The sequence below is a fragment of the Phacochoerus africanus genome, chromosome 14, assembly GCF_016906955.1.
Source record: "Phacochoerus africanus isolate WHEZ1 chromosome 14, ROS_Pafr_v1, whole genome shotgun sequence".
NCBI lineage: Eukaryota > Metazoa > Chordata > Mammalia > Artiodactyla > Suidae > Phacochoerus > Phacochoerus africanus.
In genome coordinates this window covers 52439908-52457354 of record NC_062557.1, presented here as the reverse complement: position 1 = coordinate 52457354, position 17447 = coordinate 52439908, and the positions used below count along the sequence as shown (strand labels likewise).

The 17447-nt window shown below is 55.3% G+C and overlaps 1 protein-coding gene across 1 annotated transcript in view; it reads right to left on the bottom strand.

Moving 5' to 3' along the window:
• Positions 1 to 17447, bottom strand: part of DNAH2 (dynein axonemal heavy chain 2) — a 103383-nt gene that overhangs the window by 45271 nt on the left and 40665 nt on the right. Inside the window, exons 15-35 of the mRNA XM_047757810.1 lie at positions 16260 to 16406; positions 15336 to 15492; positions 14620 to 14859; positions 14145 to 14333; positions 13811 to 13958; positions 12858 to 13050; positions 10823 to 11023; positions 10546 to 10702; positions 9862 to 10036; positions 9290 to 9453; positions 7271 to 7432; positions 7087 to 7190; positions 5211 to 5367; positions 4977 to 5059; positions 4680 to 4860; positions 4164 to 4302; positions 1954 to 2171; positions 1652 to 1753; positions 1256 to 1381; positions 836 to 946; positions 373 to 561 (exon numbers count right to left, since the gene is read on the bottom strand). Of these exons, the coding sequence (XP_047613766.1) occupies positions 373 to 561; positions 836 to 946; positions 1256 to 1381; positions 1652 to 1753; positions 1954 to 2171; positions 4164 to 4302; positions 4680 to 4860; positions 4977 to 5059; positions 5211 to 5367; positions 7087 to 7190; positions 7271 to 7432; positions 9290 to 9453; positions 9862 to 10036; positions 10546 to 10702; positions 10823 to 11023; positions 12858 to 13050; positions 13811 to 13958; positions 14145 to 14333; positions 14620 to 14859; positions 15336 to 15492; positions 16260 to 16406 (3343 nt within the window). The remainder of the gene's footprint in view (positions 1 to 372; positions 562 to 835; positions 947 to 1255; positions 1382 to 1651; positions 1754 to 1953; positions 2172 to 4163; positions 4303 to 4679; positions 4861 to 4976; positions 5060 to 5210; positions 5368 to 7086; positions 7191 to 7270; positions 7433 to 9289; positions 9454 to 9861; positions 10037 to 10545; positions 10703 to 10822; positions 11024 to 12857; positions 13051 to 13810; positions 13959 to 14144; positions 14334 to 14619; positions 14860 to 15335; positions 15493 to 16259; positions 16407 to 17447) is intronic.

Genomic DNA, 17447 nt, shown 5'->3' with positions numbered 1-17447 from the left:
TCATACATACTAGTTAGGTCCATTACCGTTGAGCTACAATGGGAATTCCAGGGGCTCAGTGCAGGGTTAGGAGGAGGGACGGGTGTATGGCCGGGATGGAAACTGGGTGTCACGCTGCCTGTGTCCACCCCAGTCCACTGCAGCAGCTGCCTGGAGTCTTTCTGAGTGCCCATCGAGTGGCACCCAGAAGGGGCGCTTCCCCAGAAAAGAGATTCGCCTCTCCTGACTTGGCCAATCGACCAGGAGAGGTAAGAGCCGGCTTAGGGTGCTGAGAGAGGACTAAGGCTGGTGCAGTATTTAGAGAACCTTGATTTACTTAAAGCATTAGGATGGGGTTTAGGGTGTGAGAGTGGGGGGCCGGCCCATCTGCACCTTCTCCCAGTAGAAGCGCAGCTGGCTGAGCCAGTCGAAGGAACTGACATCCATGAGGCCACTCTTATAAAGCTTCTCCAGCACGTCCCGGGCGTGGACTTCAATCGTCACCAGAGCCACGATTTTAAGGCGCATGATCTTGGTCAGGTTCCCTCTGATAGCTTCTGAGTACTTATTCAGTATAGACACCTGTGCGGTGAGGCAGAGGGAAGAACCACGCAACGGAACCCCACCCAGGCCCCGTGTACCCCGATGCGGACCCCACGCCCACTGCAGCTCCTGACCCCCAATGTCAACGCAGGAAGACGTGCCTCTGACCTGGCCAAGCTTTCCTCACTGGACGTCTCCCTTAAACCCCCCGTGTTTGACCCCTGCCACCAGCTCATCGCTAACTCTGACTCCCGTGTCCCTCGTCCCCGCTCACCCCAACCCCAGGCCCGGCCTGCCCTGCAGGGCTCCCCACCTGCTTCTTCTTCATGACCTTGAGGATTTTCCTGTCGCCCCGCTCCTTGGCTGTCAGCAGGCACTTGGTGACATCCGCGGTCCACTGGATCTGACTGGCAGTGATCACCAGCTGGGAGACGAGGGAGGCTGAATTCCAAAGCCCCGTCCTTGGCCACCCGCACAGCCCCGCTGCCAGGTCCCAGCTTCTTCCGGGACCAGGCGCCGCTCCTCTCTCCATCACCTCACTGCTCTGAAGACGGGCCCCAGGCCTAAGCCCAGAGCTGAGGGGCGGGGGTCCCACACGCAGGCTTGGGGGGGGCCGTAGCCCAGAGCAGGAGGCAAGAAACCTGCGTGTTGTGCGGCTCCAGACCGTCTTTACCTTGGCCGCTCCCTTTGGTGCCGTCTTCCCCTCCCCTCCGTTCTCCGGTCCCCAGCTCACCTGGCCAGCCCACTCCTTCACCCACTTGTCCCTCTTGTTAAGGAACTTCTTGAGGGCCAGGCGGCAGTTTCGGAGAAGGTCCCGGAGGGTCGCCCGCATGGTCCGCTCCACGTCGCCGAGCCAGGCCTGGGGGGGAGGGGAGAACGGGCTGCCTCGGCCTCGGGCCAGGCTCCGGGGCTTCGGGCCCAAGAGAAAAGCAGGTGCTGGGCAGGGACTGGCTGGCATCCCCGAGGGCAGGGGAGGCCAGGGGGCGGGTAGGGGTTAGAGTTTTAGTAGGAGGGGCAGGCGGGAGGGCAAAAAATGACCGACTGTCCCTTTGCAGAACAGTTCTCTCCTCTCAGAGCCAAGCAGACTCAGCCGCAGGAGCTTGCTTCTCAGACCCTCCCCACAACTCACCTCCACAGGCCCTTCGAGAAGGACTGGGTGGAGGAAATCGACATACTCGCCGTCCCCCGAGAACATCCCCGCGGCCTCCCACTTGCTGCTGGGCCCCCCGACCTGCGGAGGCAGGAGGCTCCTGAGCCCTCGGCGGGTGATTTCCGCTCCCTCGCCCTCCCTCCTCAGCACCAGTTCGCCCCGGCTCTGTCCCAGGCAGCCGGGAAGCCCACCATCCGCTCCCGCTGGGAGGCCCTGGTCCCCTCCGAGGCCCTGGACACCTTGGCTTCACCCCCGCCCCCATCGCGGCCACCTCTGTTGACCTTCTGCATTCGCAGCAGTTTGATGTTGTCGAAGCATTTTTTGAGGTGTGGCTGCACAGCCTCTGGGCTGCGGGACTGGCCCAGGATCTCCAGGAGGTCGTCATTGGACAAGAAGTAGAAGCGGGGGAAGACCTGCCGCTTGGTCTCCAAGTACATATCCAGAGACTTCTGGATGTCTTCCAGGACCGTATTCATCTCCACCAATGTGTCCAGGAGGCCTGGGAGGAAGAACCGGGATGACAGTTGGTGGCCCTTCTACCACCGCCCTGAGCAGAGCTGGAGCCTCCAACTACATGCACTCTGCCAGCTTTCGAACGTTGGGAGACCGGCTGCCATATGGTTTTGGGAAGCAGAGATGTGTCCCCAGCCACTCAGTCATGCTCTCCCACCCTCCTCATTAATTCACTATTACATGTTCATTAAACACTATGGGACACATTATGTCACACATGATCCCATTAATGTAACTCCATCTCCCTTCAGTCTTTGGAGCAAGAGTCCCTTTGCAGCAAGGAACTGGAGCTCCGTGGATCATCCAGGAGCTTCTGAAAATTAGGGCTTGTTTTCCACATAAACGATTCAGCAAGTCAACTGGTTGGAGTTAAACCCCTGGCACGTGCACACAGTGACGGAGGTCCGCAACCTTGGGGTCGTCAGTGGCCCTCAGGACACAGCAAAAGAGCACTGGCTTGAGAGGCCGACAACGGCCATTCAAATCGCAGCTCTTTCACTTAGGAGCATCAGCTAACCTCCAGGAGCTTTTACTCTTTGTAAAATGGCAATAAGATCCACCTTAAAGAACAATTCGAGATATAAAATAAAATGTGTTTGGAGTTCCCGGCGTGGCTCAGTGGTTAACGAATCTGATTAAGAACCATGAGGTTGCAGGTTCGATTCCTGGCCTCACTCAGTGGGTTGAGGATCCAGCATTGCCGTGGTATAGGTCGTAGATGCGGCTCGGACCCCACATTGCTGTGGCTGTGGTGTAGGTCGGTGGCTACAGCTCCCATTTGACCCCTAGCCTGGGAACCTCCATATGCCGCAGGTGTGGCCCTAGAAAAATTCAAAAAAAATCAAACTAAATTAAAAAAATAAAAACAAATAAAATGCGTTCACATTTGTAGGTTCCTAATAATGTTAGTTTCCTCTGAGCACTGGATTCCATGGCATCTCCCCTGTCTCACCGGTGTCTAGCTGTCTCAGGAAAGGATGGATGCCCCAGGGTCAGAACTCAGAGGTGACCCTCAGGCCTTCAAGTACAGAGTCTACAGAGCCTTTGAATGGCCACCTGAGCAGCCCTGGAGGCCACGGGGAGACCCAGCAGCGGACAGCACAGATTTATTCTGTGTTCAGCAAGGAGAGAGTTGTTTTTAGGGCTCTGCTTACAAAGGGCTCTGAAACATAATTGCGTCCATTATCTCAAACATTAGTTCTAAAAACTGCTCGTTGTCACCCAATTTTGCATGTCCTAATACTTACATTTTATCAGAAGCAGACCGAAATCATGGTTTTTTGATGTGTATATTCAAGGTTCCTGGGAACATGAAGAGCTGTCTGATTGGCCCTGGTCCTCCACACCCCCCTGCCCAGACTCCTCTCAGGACACCCTCCCTAGAGGCTCGTCACCAAACCCGACTTCCTGTTTCCTACCACGACCTACCCCAGTTAACCAGACTCACTATGTGTACATCTCTCCCCAATCCCCTAGCCCATCCCCAGGCTTAGCAAAGCGTCTACGATAAAGACTGGTTCATCTGGAGTGCCCGTCGTAGTGCAGCGGAACCGTGAGGTTGCGGGTTCCACCCCTGGCCTCGCTCAGTGGGTTAAGGATCCGGCATTGCCGTGAGCTGTGGTGTAGGTTGCAGATGCTACTCCAATCTGGCATTGCTGTGGCTGTGGTGTAGGCCGGAGGCTGCAGATCCAATTAGACCCCTAGCCTGGGAACCTCCATATGCCACAGGTGCGGCCCTAGGGGAAAAAAAAAAAAAAAAAAAAAAAGGCTAGTTCATCTGATAAACCAATGAAAGTCTAGGTAATTGTTGAATTTAATTTACTGAACTACTATTGAACGCTTAAAAGAGGGGGTGGTGATGGTACCACAGCCAGGTACAATGGCCAGTCTTTCAGCAAAGGAAGCCTGTGGCCATGACCTCACATACACAGACCAGCAGCTGAGGTTATGTTAGGGCAAGAGGCCAGGGAGCTCAGACCTGGATAGTGGGTGCTCCGGAGAGCATTGGGGTCCCTGTTCATCCGGTCCATGATGGATTTCCAGTTGCTGTTGACTTGGTCAAATAAGCCCGACTCATTGGGCAGCTGCTTGCGGATGTCCTCTCCTAGGAAGATATTCTGAAGGGCCAAGCACCGGAGTGAGAGCCTGTTTCCTCACGCTCCCCACCCTCTGCTTGCTGCTCTCAGACCAGGAATGAGAGCTGAGGAGAAGAGAAGGATCCTCAGAACCAAAGGCAAGACGCCCAAGTTCCAGAGGGAAACCTGGCGTCAGGAGGCCACGTGTGAGGGTCCAAGAGGACAAATGGAAGGAAAACAATGGCTTTTCGAGGAGGCAGCTGAAGATGCGAGGGGGTCCTAGGAGTCAGAGGCTTGGGTCGTGGGTGAAGAATGGCCTTGGAGGTGGGAAGATGAGGCTGACACCGGGCGACCCTCTAGGTCCCACGCAAATAAAGGAGGAAAACCAGGTCCGGGGGAGTTCAGGTAATGAGGCTGACCTCCAGGTACATCCACTGACGCTGCACCGTGAGCACCATCTCAATAACCTCCAAAATGAGGGAGAGGCAGCGTTCCCAGTGGTCCACCTCCTTCTCGAAGGCCTTGACAAACCGAGATGCCTTCATGTTAGACAGCGCCACCTGGTTGTCTTCCAGCGCCTGGAATACTTCTTCTGTACCCCTGGGGTGGAAGGGATCAAAACACCATGGTCCAGCCCCAGCTGCCAGGCCTCAGCCCCCCCTCTGATGCCCAGGTCACAGCCCTGCCCTCTCCTAGAGCCCCAAGACCCTGTCTACCTGAGTCGGTGATGGCCCTTATCCTTGTAGGGTACTATGTCCAGCTGGACCACATCCCAGGTCTTGGCGATGTTCTGTAACGCCTGCGGAAAGGGATGGGGGGACAGGCAAGCAGGCATTTAGTCTTCCAGAGTAACAGGAGCCACCAGGGGCCATCGGATGGTGTGAAGCTGGAAGCCTGTGCTCTGGGAAGCTCAGGAAACGGGGCTGGGGCGGGGGAGGACCCCGTCATACCAACTCTATCGCCAGCTCTTTGGTTGCTGAGGCAGAGATCTCCCCGATTTTCTCCACATGCTGATCCATCCCAAGCTCCACGATGTGCTCCAAGGTGAAGCTTTCAGATTCCTGACTGAATTCCCGTCGGACCTCATCCCTGACCTGATCCCAGTGCCTGCAGCCAGGGGCAAAAGGTCAGGCCGGAGGCGGGACCCCAGGGCCTGCTGGAGAGTGCTGACATCACTCCCCCGGCTTTCCCCCATTGGATATTGTGAGTCTGGGTATTTCCTGATTGACACGCCAACAGATATTCACCAAATAGTCTGCAAGACACAATCTGAGGCCCCGTGGGGAATACAGAGTGAGGGATGACTCTCTGGAGAGGGAGTAAAGACGGGCGGCTGCAGGATGACTACAGACGACGTGCTGGGCCCAGGGCTCTGGGTGAAACATTTCACTTCCTTGACTACTCGATAAATGAGGCGCTGCTGCTAGCGCATGCATAGAGGAGGCAACTGAGGTTTAGAGAGGTTAAATAACTTAAAGAAGTGGTCAGGTTGTACTTAATCACACAGACTTGCTGTGAAGCATTGTCACAATGTGATGATGGAGGCAATGCCAAAGAAGTAAAATCATTCACTCCTAAGTGACTAGGCAGGTAATTACTAAAACACTATTCATAAAATCGTTCAAGACTCGAGGTTGCCAAGGGGGAGGGGGCAGGGAGAGGGATGGACTAGCAGTTTGGGGCTAAGAGATGCCAACTATCGCATTTGGGATGGATAAACAAGGTCCTACCAAATAGCCCAGGGAACTCTGTCCAAGCTCCTGGGGTAGACGATGATGGAAAAGAATATAGCAAAGCACGTGTGTACATGTAAAACTGAGTCACTCGGCTGCACAGCTGAAATGGCACAACATTATAAATACACTATACTTTAATAACATAAAAAAAATCAGGAGTTCCCGTCATGGCGCAGTGGTTAACGAATCCGACTAGGAACCATGAGGTTGTGGGTTCGGTCCCTGCCCTTGCTCAGTGGGTTAACGATCCGGCGTTGCCGTGAGCTATGGTGTAGGTTGCAGACGCGGCTCGGATCCCGCGTTGCTGTGGCTCTGGCGTAGGCCGGTGGCTACAGCTCCGATTAGACCCCTAGCCTGGGAACCTCCATATGCCGCGGGATCGGCCCAAGAAATAGCAAAAAGACAAAAAAAAAAAAATTAAAACAAAGAGTTTACTCTAGCCTCAATGGTTTCAAAGGCCTCTTCTATCATGTGATAAATCCCAGATGTGAAGTTCCCATCCTGGCACAGCGGAAATGAATCCGACTAGGAACCGTGAGGTTGCAGATTCAAGCCCTGGCCTTGCTCAGTGGGTTAAGGATCCAGCGTTGCTGTGGCTGTGGTGTAGGCCGGCAGCTGTAACTCCAATGGGACCCCTAGCCTGGGAATCTCCATGTGCTGTGGGTGCGGCTCTAAAAAGCAAAAAAATAAAATAAAAATCCCAGATGTATTAAAAGAGTGAAACTTGAAAAGCAAAACTCTAAAGTATGAGACGGAAGAAAGCAGAGGATGCATTTATAGCTCTGGGGGAGGGGAGGGCCTCCTAAACAAGGCACCAAAGCAAAAACCCTAAGGCACAAAAGTTAGATGTTTGGCTACAAAATGCAAGCTTTTGCAGGACAGAAGCCATAAAGCTTAGCTATGACAAACACCAACTGAGGGGAGATGAAAGAGAAGGAGCCGAGAAGCCAGAGAACCCAGGATGCTGGGAGGAAGAGGGGAGGGCGGTGGGGCTGGGAAGCCTTGGCAATGCAAGGGTTGGTGGGCAGAGCCCTGGAGGGGCCAGTGGCCCAGGCCGGGGGCGGCCCGCCGGAGTGGAGGGCAGCCTCACCGCTCTCGAAGGGCAGGGTTTCGCAGGTCCGAGATGAGAGGCATGGTCCTCTTGAATTGCTCTATTTTCGAGCGGGTGGTCTCAATAATTTCCCAGTTCCGGTCCTGAGCAAAAGCAAGTGGCATCAGAAGACCGGCCACCTTTCCCACGCAGCGCCCACGGCCCCCGCCGTCTCCCCACGCACCTTGTACTCCTTGGCCAGCCTGGCGAGGCGGCGGAACAGGCCGTGGGCCGTGCTCTCCATGGTCTCCGTCTGCAGTGTCAGGAACCGGCCCGTCTTCCACTGGTTCCAGTTTTCCTCCCAGTCTCGGGTGATCTCCCAGACCTGCTGCAGCGCGTCCAGCTCCTGTGTGGCCGAGACCAGACAGGCGCCTTGAGGGCCGTGGCTCCTGCCCTCCGCCTCCCCGACAAGCCCTCCGAGGCTTTGCTCCTCTCCTGCGGAAAAGCTCTGCCCTCTCGGCAACAGAGAGCTGCCTCCTGGCATCTCGCTCTTCTCTCCACGCTCTTGCCTTCAGAGCTCCTCAAAGAACAAGCACATGAAAAGATCCTCCACATTCGCCAGTAGGGACATGCGAATCAAAACCACAGTGGGGGAGTTCCCGTTGTGGCGCAGTGGTTAACGAATCCGACTAGGAACCATGAGGTTGCGGGTTCGATCCCTGCCCTTGCTCAGTGGGTTAACGATCCGGCGTTGCCATGAGCTGTGGTGTAGGTCACAGACGAGGCTCAGATCCTATGTTACTGTGGCTGTGGCGTAGGCCGGCAGCCATACCTCCAATTCAACCCCCAGCCTGGGAATTTCCATATGCCGAGGGCTTGGCCCTAAAAAGCAAATATATATATATATATATATATATATATATATATATATATAGAGAGAGAGAGAGAGAGAGAGAGAGAGAGAGAGAGAGAGAGTTACCATATGATCCAGCAATTCCACTCCTACATACATGCCTGCCCACAAGGATTGGGAACAGGAACTCAAACAAATACAAGTACATTCATATTCACAGCAGCCCTACTTACAGTAGCTAAAAAAGCAGAAACAACCCAACTGTCTGTTAATGGATAAACAACATGTGGTAAATCCATACAATGGAATATTATTCACCCATTAAAAAGGGTGAGGTACTGACACATGCTACAACATGGAGAGTCCTTGAAATACTGTGTTACATGAAAGAAGCCAGACATATGAGGTCACATATTGCAAGCTTCCATTTACGTGGAATGCCCAGAACAGGCAAAATCCACATTCAGCTGATCATTAAACATCACAGGGGGCAGGGACACCAACCCTCTCTTCAGCTGAAAATCTGTGTATAATTTATAGTTGGCCCTTCATATCCATCCATGGCTCCTCATCCATGGGTTCAACCAACCATGGGTTGTGTAGCATCGTAGTATTTACCACTGAAAAAAACCTGAGTATAAGCGGTTCTGTACAATTCAAATCCAGTGTTGTTCAAGGGTCTACCATACACTGAAAATAGATTTAGTGAGGCTGGGAGAGAGGGAATGGGAATGACTGTGAATAGGTATAAGGTTTCTCTGGGGGGCAGTGAAAATGTTTTATTTTTTATGTTTCTGGTGCATGGAAGTTCCCAGGCCAAGGACTGAACCCGTGCCATGGCAGTGACCTGAGCCACAGCAGTGACAATGCCAGATCCTTAACCCACTGCACCACCAGGGAACTCCAAAAATGTTTTAGAATTAGAGATAGTGGCTACACAACATTGTGAATGTACTAAATGCCACTGAGCTATTCACCTCTAAAAAAATTTTTTTTCTTTTTAGGTCCGCACCCACAGAATATGGAACTTTCCAGGCTAGGGAGCAAGTTGGAGCTACAGCTGCCAGCCTGAGCCACAGCCACAGCAACTTGGGATCCGAGCCACAATTGTGACCTATACCACAGCTCACGACAATGCCAGATCCCCAGCCCACTGAGCGAGGCCAGGGATCGAACTAGCATCCTCATGGATACAGGTCAGGTTCAGTAACCACTGAGCCATGATGGGAACTCTGAGCTATTCACTTTAAAATGGGTCTTTTGTGATCTGAGTTTTACCCCCATTTTTAAAAAAAAGTCCCTTGTGCACCCATCTTCCTGGTCCCGGCTGTTTTTCCAGGTCCTTGGGACCCATTCTCCTGCCCCGCCCGCACCCTGGGGTCACCAGGAGGGCCCTGCTCTGCACCCCACCTTCTCCAAGTTCTGCAGGTCCTTGGAGGCTGGCTGCTCGATCTTGAAAATGCCCAGGTTGGCCCGGAGATGGTTTTCTTCCTCCCGCATGGCGTTCAGCATGGCCCGCACGTGGGTGATCTGCTCCAGCGCCGCCTGGTGCCCCACGTGGCTGGTGAAGGGGCCTGTGGGAGGACCAAGGGGCGCTCAGCTTCCCACTCAAGGCCAGGGTCCCCCGAAAGGCCCTTAAGGCTCGCCTATGTCTTTGTGAAAATCCCACTTCCCTCCTCCCACGAGAGAAGGAAAACAAGAGGGAACGCGTGCCCTGAAAGCAAGATGGCTAATCTTGGCAAAAACTGCTAAACGCTGCTTAAGAATCCGAAAGGGGTAGGACATGGGAGTCGATATCAGAAAACTGGAAATGCCCTGAGCCAGGCTGCTGCCTTCCAGTCGCAGTGCCAGGGGTGTCGCTGACAGACCGCCAGGCTCTAGCCCGCCTCGGCACCGCCCTTCCTCTGCTCGTCCTTGTCCACCCCTCCCCGGGGGACTTAGGCTTTGAAAGACTGGGTCAAGACAAAGGGAAAGAAGGGTGCCTTTGATTTCAAATTCTTCCAGAAGATTGTGTGCTTTCTTCTTGAAATCGTCGGCTGAGTGAATAAGGCCTGTCTTGAATTTCTCCTTGTGTCTCTTCAGCATCTGTTCACTGTCCAACAGGGTTTGTTGGAAAGTGACCCACTCCCCATTGAGACCGTCCAGCATCTCCAGTACCTGGGGACATCACAGAAATCACAGAAGGGAGGGTGCCCGTGAGCAGGAGGTCTGCCTGTCCCACTAGGGCCTTTTTTTGGTTGGTTGGTTGTTTTTTGGCCGCACCCATGGGATGTGGAAGTGGGATCAAACCCGAGACACAGCAGTGACCGCAGCCATGACCAAATCAGATCCTTAATCTGCTGAGGCACCAGGAAACTCCCCAGCAATGCTTTTAAGAACTCTTGTCTGATCCTCTCGGCTAGAGTCCGTGGCCAAGCTCCACACGCAATGAGGCCCAAAGAAATCAAGCAGGTGCTGGGCTTGGAAGAAACGCTCCAGCCGACCTGAAAGGCCACTCGAGTCAGCTTCGGCTCTCAGAGGCTCTGGGCCCCTGTGCCTTCCCCTCGCTCACTTCTCTGCCCTCCGTCCCGACAGCCAAGGCGCTGCGACCTGAGGCATCCGCTTCCCCCACAATCTGCTACGGGAACGGGCCTGGCTCGGGCGGGCCAAGCACCGCTGGAACTCACGCTGTCCTGAACCGGCACCTCGTACTTCTCGAGGATGGTGAACTGCTCGTGGATGGGAGGGATCTGGGTCTCCAGGTTGGGCAGGTCATGCTGCAGGGTATCCATGAGTTGCAAACTGACCCCCAGTTCCTCCAGCGTCTGGGGAGGGCGGCTGATCCTGCAGGTGAGTGAAGAGAACGTGGGGCGGGTGGCGAGGGTGCAGGAAGGCCAGGCCTGCCCTCCCCAGCCTGGGCCTGAGCCGAGTGCCACACCACCCCCCCCCCGAGCCGCATCGTACTTCTCCGAGTTCTCCTGCAGGTACGCGTGCAGCTCCAGGAGGCGCCTGGCCGCCATCTCCTTGAGCAGCGTGGTGAACTTGTTCTGCCACTCGTTGCAGTGCTGCACCAGCGAGAACTTGAGCTGCGAGCAGTCCAGGAGCACAAACTGGATGTTGAGGACCGTCTCCTCCTTCTGCACGTTGTTCGCGACCTCTGTGTAGCTGAGAAAGGACCCACGGCCCCGCTGTAGACCGTCTGTTTCTTTGCCAACGTGCCCTCGGCCCCGACTGGCTGGTATTTCCTCCACCCGACCCCGGGGCAGCAGCGCTAAAGCCATTGGCTGCTCCCGCGCGTCTCCCACTTCAGTCCAGCCTGGGCGTTCGCTGGAGAGCAGGTGGTTCTCCCGAGGGAGCCTTCAGACTCCCCGGCCTGCACTGGAGGCTCCGGAGGCGCAGAGATCTGGGTCGAGTTCACACTGAGCTGGTCACTAGCCCCGCGCCCTCGGGCAGGTGGCTTTACCGAGCCTGCCTCCTCATCTGTAACACGGTGACCGATGAGAACAGAAGCACCCCACAGGGTGGAGAGGCCTCGGCCGGCGGCTGCACATAAGTCCCTCGACTGACATCCCTTCTGGAGGCTCACTGTTGGCGAACATGCCTGCGAGGTCCCATCTTCCTGCCTTTTCCTGTGCTGTTGTCTCCCCCCGGCTGCCCTTCTCTGCCCGCTGACTTCCTACCCATTCCAGAAAGCCCAGCCCTAGAGTCCCCCCCCTTCAGCCATGTCCTCCCTCCCCTAATGTCCCCGGCTGGCAACTCTCTCTCCTCCCACTGACCTCCCCCGGCACCCTGTGCACCTTACTGGCAGCACTGATCACAGAGACGCTGGCATAGGCACAATGAGCACACGGGCACAGCGCTTTAGCGCTTAAAGAGCACTTCCCCCATACCTAGTAATCCCACGGCATCGTAAGGTCGGTAGGATAACCTCTATTTCACAGGAAACTGAGGCCCAGAGACCGTGGTAACCAACCTAAGATTACACAGCTGGAAAGTAGTGGAGCTGGGATTTCAACCTCTCAAGACGCCACAGCCACCGTTCTTTCAGCAGTATTTTCATCATCCCCACCGCACCAGAGCCCTCGCGAGGAAAAGACTTGTTCATTTATTTTTTTTTAATTCCTCACAACCCAGAAGACAATGGTGTTTTTGGAACAAACGAACGAGTGAATGAATGAATGGATGACTAGAGGACAAAGAGACAGGCGATGAGATCAGAATTTAAGAATCCTCAGCTTGGAGTTCCTGTCGTGGCTCAGTGGTTAACAAATCCAACTAGGAACCATGAGGTTGCGGATTTGATCCCTGGCCTGGCTCAGTGGGTTAAGGATCTGGCATTGCCTGGGTTAAGGATCTGGCATTGCCGTGAGCTGTGGTGTAGGTTGCAGATGCGGCTCGGATCCCGCGATGCTGTGGCTGTGGTGTAGGCTGGCGGCTACAGCTCTGATTAGACCCCTAGCCTGGGAACCTCCAGGAGGGGCCCTAGAAAAGGCAAAAAAAAAAAAGACAAAAAAAAAAACCCTCAGCTTGGAGTTCCCGTCATGGCTCAGTGGTTAACAAGCCACTGAGGTGGCTTGTTCGATCCCTGGCCTTGCTCAGTGGGTTAAGGATTCGGCGTTGCCATGAGCTGTGGCGTGGGTTGAAAATGCGGCTCAGATCTGGTGTTGCTGCGACTTGACATAGGCTAGTGGTTTCAGCTCCAATTAGACCCCTAGCCTGGGAACCTCCTTATGCCACGGCTGTGGTCCTAGAAAAGACAAAAAAAAAAAAAAAAGAAAGAATCCTCAGCTTAGCTTACTCCCGTCTGCCGTCTCAAGTGAAAGTGTTCTCAGGGCTCGCCCTTCAGATCCCTGGCGCCTCTCCTCTCCCAGCAGGACCCTGCGGGGCTCCTCGCCAAAACAGCTGTGTCTCCCTAAACGCTGCCCGGCCCTACTGGACGGCCACCCCCTAATGAAACAAAGGTCCAGAGGCGGACCTTCACGGCCGCCGACCCCCTTACCGGGCAATGTCGGCATCAAAGGAAGAGACCGGGGGGTTGAGGCGCTGGTAGCGTCGAATGAAAGAGTCCTTGTTGATCTCCCAGATCTCGCGGTACGTGTCCCAGGTCTTGAGGTAGTTCTGCAGGAGGCCCGCGTTGTTGCTCATGCCGCTGCTGATCTGGGCCTGGATCTTCTTGATGTCCTCGTCTCGCTCTTCAAGACCCAGCAGAAAGCGTCTCACCCACTCCCACCCCGACCCAAGCTCCAGCCCGGCCCCTGGCCGCCGCCTTAGACCCTCCGCTCCCCTCCAACCTCCCCGCCCCAAAGAAATACGGCTCCAAGGAGCCTGAGAAAATGGAGGAGGGCAGAGTTCCCGTCGTGGCGCAGTGGAAACGAATCTGACTGGAACCATGAGGTTTCGGGTTCCATCCCTGGCCTTGCTCAGTGGGTTAGGGACCCGGCGTTGCCGTGGGCTGTGGTGTAGGTCAAAGACACGGCTCAGATCTGGCGTTGCTGTGGCTGTGGCGTAGGCCAACGGCTACAGCTCCTATTAGACCCCTAGCCTGGGAACCTCCATATGCCTCGGGTGTGGCCCTAAAAAGACAAAAAAAAAAATTAAAAAATAAAAAAGAAAAGAAAATGGAGGAGGACGCGGAAAAGACAGGAGTGATGACTCTGGAGCATCTGGATGTCTCATCTGTTGGTGTCTGGGCCTCCTCTCTCCCAGCCCCAGGCCCAAACTCGTCCTTCCTGACCTTCCATCCCCAAACCCAAACCCCACGAGCACTAGTCACCTAACGCTGAACCCCCATCTGGGTCCTCTCGCCCTTCCCCAGCCCGGACCCCTGACCCGGGTTTTCCACCGGTCATGGTGATGTCTGGAACCAGCCCCCGTCTCTCCTCCCAGCTCCGATCGGTCCTAGGCCTCAGCTATGCCCCCGCCCCTGCCGCCTGCCTCCCACTGCCTGCTCACCCACGATTGTGCAGATGGGGTCACGCTGAAACTTGCGCTTGATGAGAATTTCAGGGAGGTGGCGGAAGACAGCGATGGTGGAGAAGAGGTGGCTGCCAATGTCATTGACCACACTTGCCAAGGTCTGCAGAGTGGGTGAGAATTCCACCTGTGGGAGCAGAGTGCAGAGGGCTGGGCACAGGCCCTGGAGCAGACGAGCTCAGGACTGGGAGGGCTGGACACCTCAGAACCAGGCCTGGAGGCTGTCACAGCCTAGGGCCAAGTTTAAGGATTGATGGAAACTGGCAAATAAAGGGTGATGGTTTCGGGGTGTCAAGGGCAAAGTGGTCCCCACCTGTGCCACACCTCCCTGCATGTCATTCTTCAGAATGACAAGGACTCGGAAGAGTGGGTTGGGGGTGGTCTTTCCATCCCCATTGATGGCCTTGGACAGTTCCAGCAGCGACCACTTCACATTCAGGCGCAGGGCATCCTCCATCATGCGGTCCAGCCGGACCGTGTACAGCAGCCACTGATGCTGAATCTGCCGGAAGAGTAGGGGGAAGAGAACCCCTCAGGGAAGAAGGGGCAGGTCCTGGGAAATGAAACCAGCCAAGAGGGAGGGAAACAAGCTGCTTCCACAGAAAGGCAGGACGCTGAGTCCTGGAGGAAGAAGGTTTGAAAGGCTGAAGGTGGGCTGAATCCAAGACCCGAGTAGGATGATGGAGATGCACACCCTGCGGGGAGGGGGGAAAGACACCCCAGGGTCCGATGGGACTGGGGGGCTGGGGACTTGCTCAACCACAAGGCCCTGGCCCCAGGAGCCCTACCTCAGGGCCATCGTTCTTGAAGACCTCGTAGGAGTTGGTCATGATGGCCACCACGTCCTGGTGCAGGCTCATCAGCTTCTGCTGCACAGCTGCCCGGTGCTCTCTTTGGTCCTCCTCAAACTCCAGGTCCCTGTACACCCGTTTGCCACTAATGCGGACCAGCAGCGTCTCGGAGATCTCCTGGGCCCGCCAGCCGATGGTCAGGGTGGACGCCTTGAACTCATTCACAATCGCCTGCACCTGGGGTCCGACCCCACCCACGGGGGAGTTTCAGTTTGGGAACAGACCCTCGGGGCCCAACTCTATCCTCCCAACGGTCCTCCAGCTAGAATTGCTGACATTAAAAAAAAAAAAAAAAAAAAAGTCTGGGAGTTCCCACTGTGGCGCAACGGGAGCAGCCACATCTCGGGAGAGCTGGGAGGCAGGCGCAGGTTCCATCCCTGGCCCAGCACAATGGGTTAATGATCCAGCATTGCCGCAGCTGCAGCTTAGGTTGAAACTTTGGCTCAGATCTAATCCCTGGCCCAGGAACTCCATACGCTGCAAGACGACCAAAAAAAAAGGAAGGAAAAAAAAGTCCTGCCCTAAGCACACATCATTTCTTTCACGCTACTTACTCCCTGGTCTCTCCACCACTCCCAAGACGCGGGTATTCATTACGCACATGCCAGCCTTTCGGTCAGCCCCAGAGACCGAGTCTCGTGGCCCTGGCCCACCTTGCTGGCGTGTATGCGGCACTCTGTGATGAAGAAGGCACTGGCCCCCTTCAAGGCCCAGTGCAGTTTCTTGAGCCCAGGGTGGATCTTCTTATCCAGGAACCGGATACGTTCCTTGAATAGGGCCTGCTCATCTGGGGACAGCATGGCAATAATCCTGTGCAGAAGAGAGGACACAGCGGGAAACTGGGAGAAATTTGCGAGTTCGTGATTCTCGTCTAGTGCTTTCCGATAAAACTTTCTGGGTGATGGAAAAGTCCTACCATTCGTACCATTCGTGCTGCCCAACATGGGAGCCACCAGCCACATGCAGCTGTGAGGCACTTGAAACAAATGAGTGAGTGAAACTGAATTTTAAACTTTTATTTAATTTCAATTAAATAGAAAGCCACACACGCGAGTGGCTACCATGTTGGACACTGTAATTCTAGATGCCCAAACAAGAGTGCAAGTATTACCCCCTTGGACTTGAACTGGGCTGAGAAAGATACTCAACCCCTAGTGAGCAAAGCCTCACTCCAGAGATGAGTACTGGGCGCTGAGAGGGGTTAGGGTTGGGGTTTGCTTGGTTCAATGGATCTTACGTTGTCCTGTGCCCATGATCCTAATGCCACCTGGCTTCCTTCCTAGAGAAGTGACTCAGGCCTATATGGTCCCAGGGCCCCGTGGGGTGGGAGGGACTGTAGTTTCTGCTCTCCCCGCTAAAGCTAGAAGACAGCACTGCAAGGGACAGGAATAACCATAGGTCACACGAGAGCACAGGACACTGGGTTGTTTTGTTTGTTTGTTTGTTTGTTTTTGAGACGGACAAAATGTGCAGGACAACGTGTTCTACAGGAAATGGACAACATCCCGGAGCACAAGAGACAAAGAGGGGGCATGAAGCGACACTCAGAAGGGCTGCAGTCAGGACCGGGGCCCCACCTATTGTAGTCCCGAGCGACAAGCAGCAGATTTTCTCGAAGGATGCGCAGGTCCTCGGAGCGCTCAGCAACGTTCACCACGTAATGGGGCGTCTCGAAGAGCAGCCGCTCCCAGTAGTCAATCTCCACAAAGAGGATCAGCAGGGACCTGGGCGAGGAGGAGACGCCAAGCAGCTGAAGGCGCCGCTCGAGGGCATAAACCAGAACCAGCAACGGACCAAGAGGCACGGGGCCGGGGCGGCGCGAGGAGACGTTTAAAGGTAAGAAAGGAAGCAGAACCTCCAGGCAGAGAAGGCGGACTGGACACAGTGACGTCTGCTCCCCTCCACTAAAACAACAGCAAAGGGGGCTTCATTCATTTAAGGGATAAGCCCACAAATACAAGGCAGCAACAACAGAAGACACTGGAAGACGGAAAAGCAGATGGCTAAGGAGGAGAGTCCTCAGCTGGGGATGGAGACAGCTAAGAGAGCTCTGGAAAGGCCCGTTTTCGCATGGCTGCAGTATGTCAGGTCAGGGGTGAAGGGGGGACCAGGAGAGGAAGAAGAGTTGAAAGCGCAGGAAGCAGCTCCATTCCCGTTCCGCTCCTGCCCCGCGCAGTCGCGCAAGTTGCCCTCCCTGCCCCAGCGCGAGAGCCGAGGCTTCTGGTCGGGGCGGCGGCGGCACGGAGACAAACAGAGGCCTTTGGACTGGGGACCCCAGGCCCGGCCAAAGGAGAGAGAATTGCACCCAAAGCAAGGGCGTTAAGGGACCACATACTCATCGAAAGCCAGGACCCCCGGCCTCCCTCTCCCACCCAGAAACCAGCCCGCTGGCCCTACCTACCCCCTCTGGAACAAAGTCCTCAAGATTGTTTTCTGTGACCTCTGACCAGCCTCAGTGGAGAAGTCCCAGGGCCCTCTGGAGTGCCCAGGAAACAGCCCACCCGGACCAGCCCGCAGTGAGCTCCCAGCTGAGAAGGCCTCTCTTCCTGCTCCCCTGCTTCCTGCCCAGCTGAGAAGCCCCTCGGAGCTGCCATCTGGCATTCCGGCCGCCGTCCCTGAAATATGGACAGACAACCAAGGGTCCCAGCACACCGTCCGTCTGTCCCAGCACAAAAGGTGGGAGTCAAAACAAACAAATAGCAAAAAGCAGGCGGAAGGGGACAGAGAGGGGACAGAGGTCATGCAGAAAGGAGACAGCCTATCCT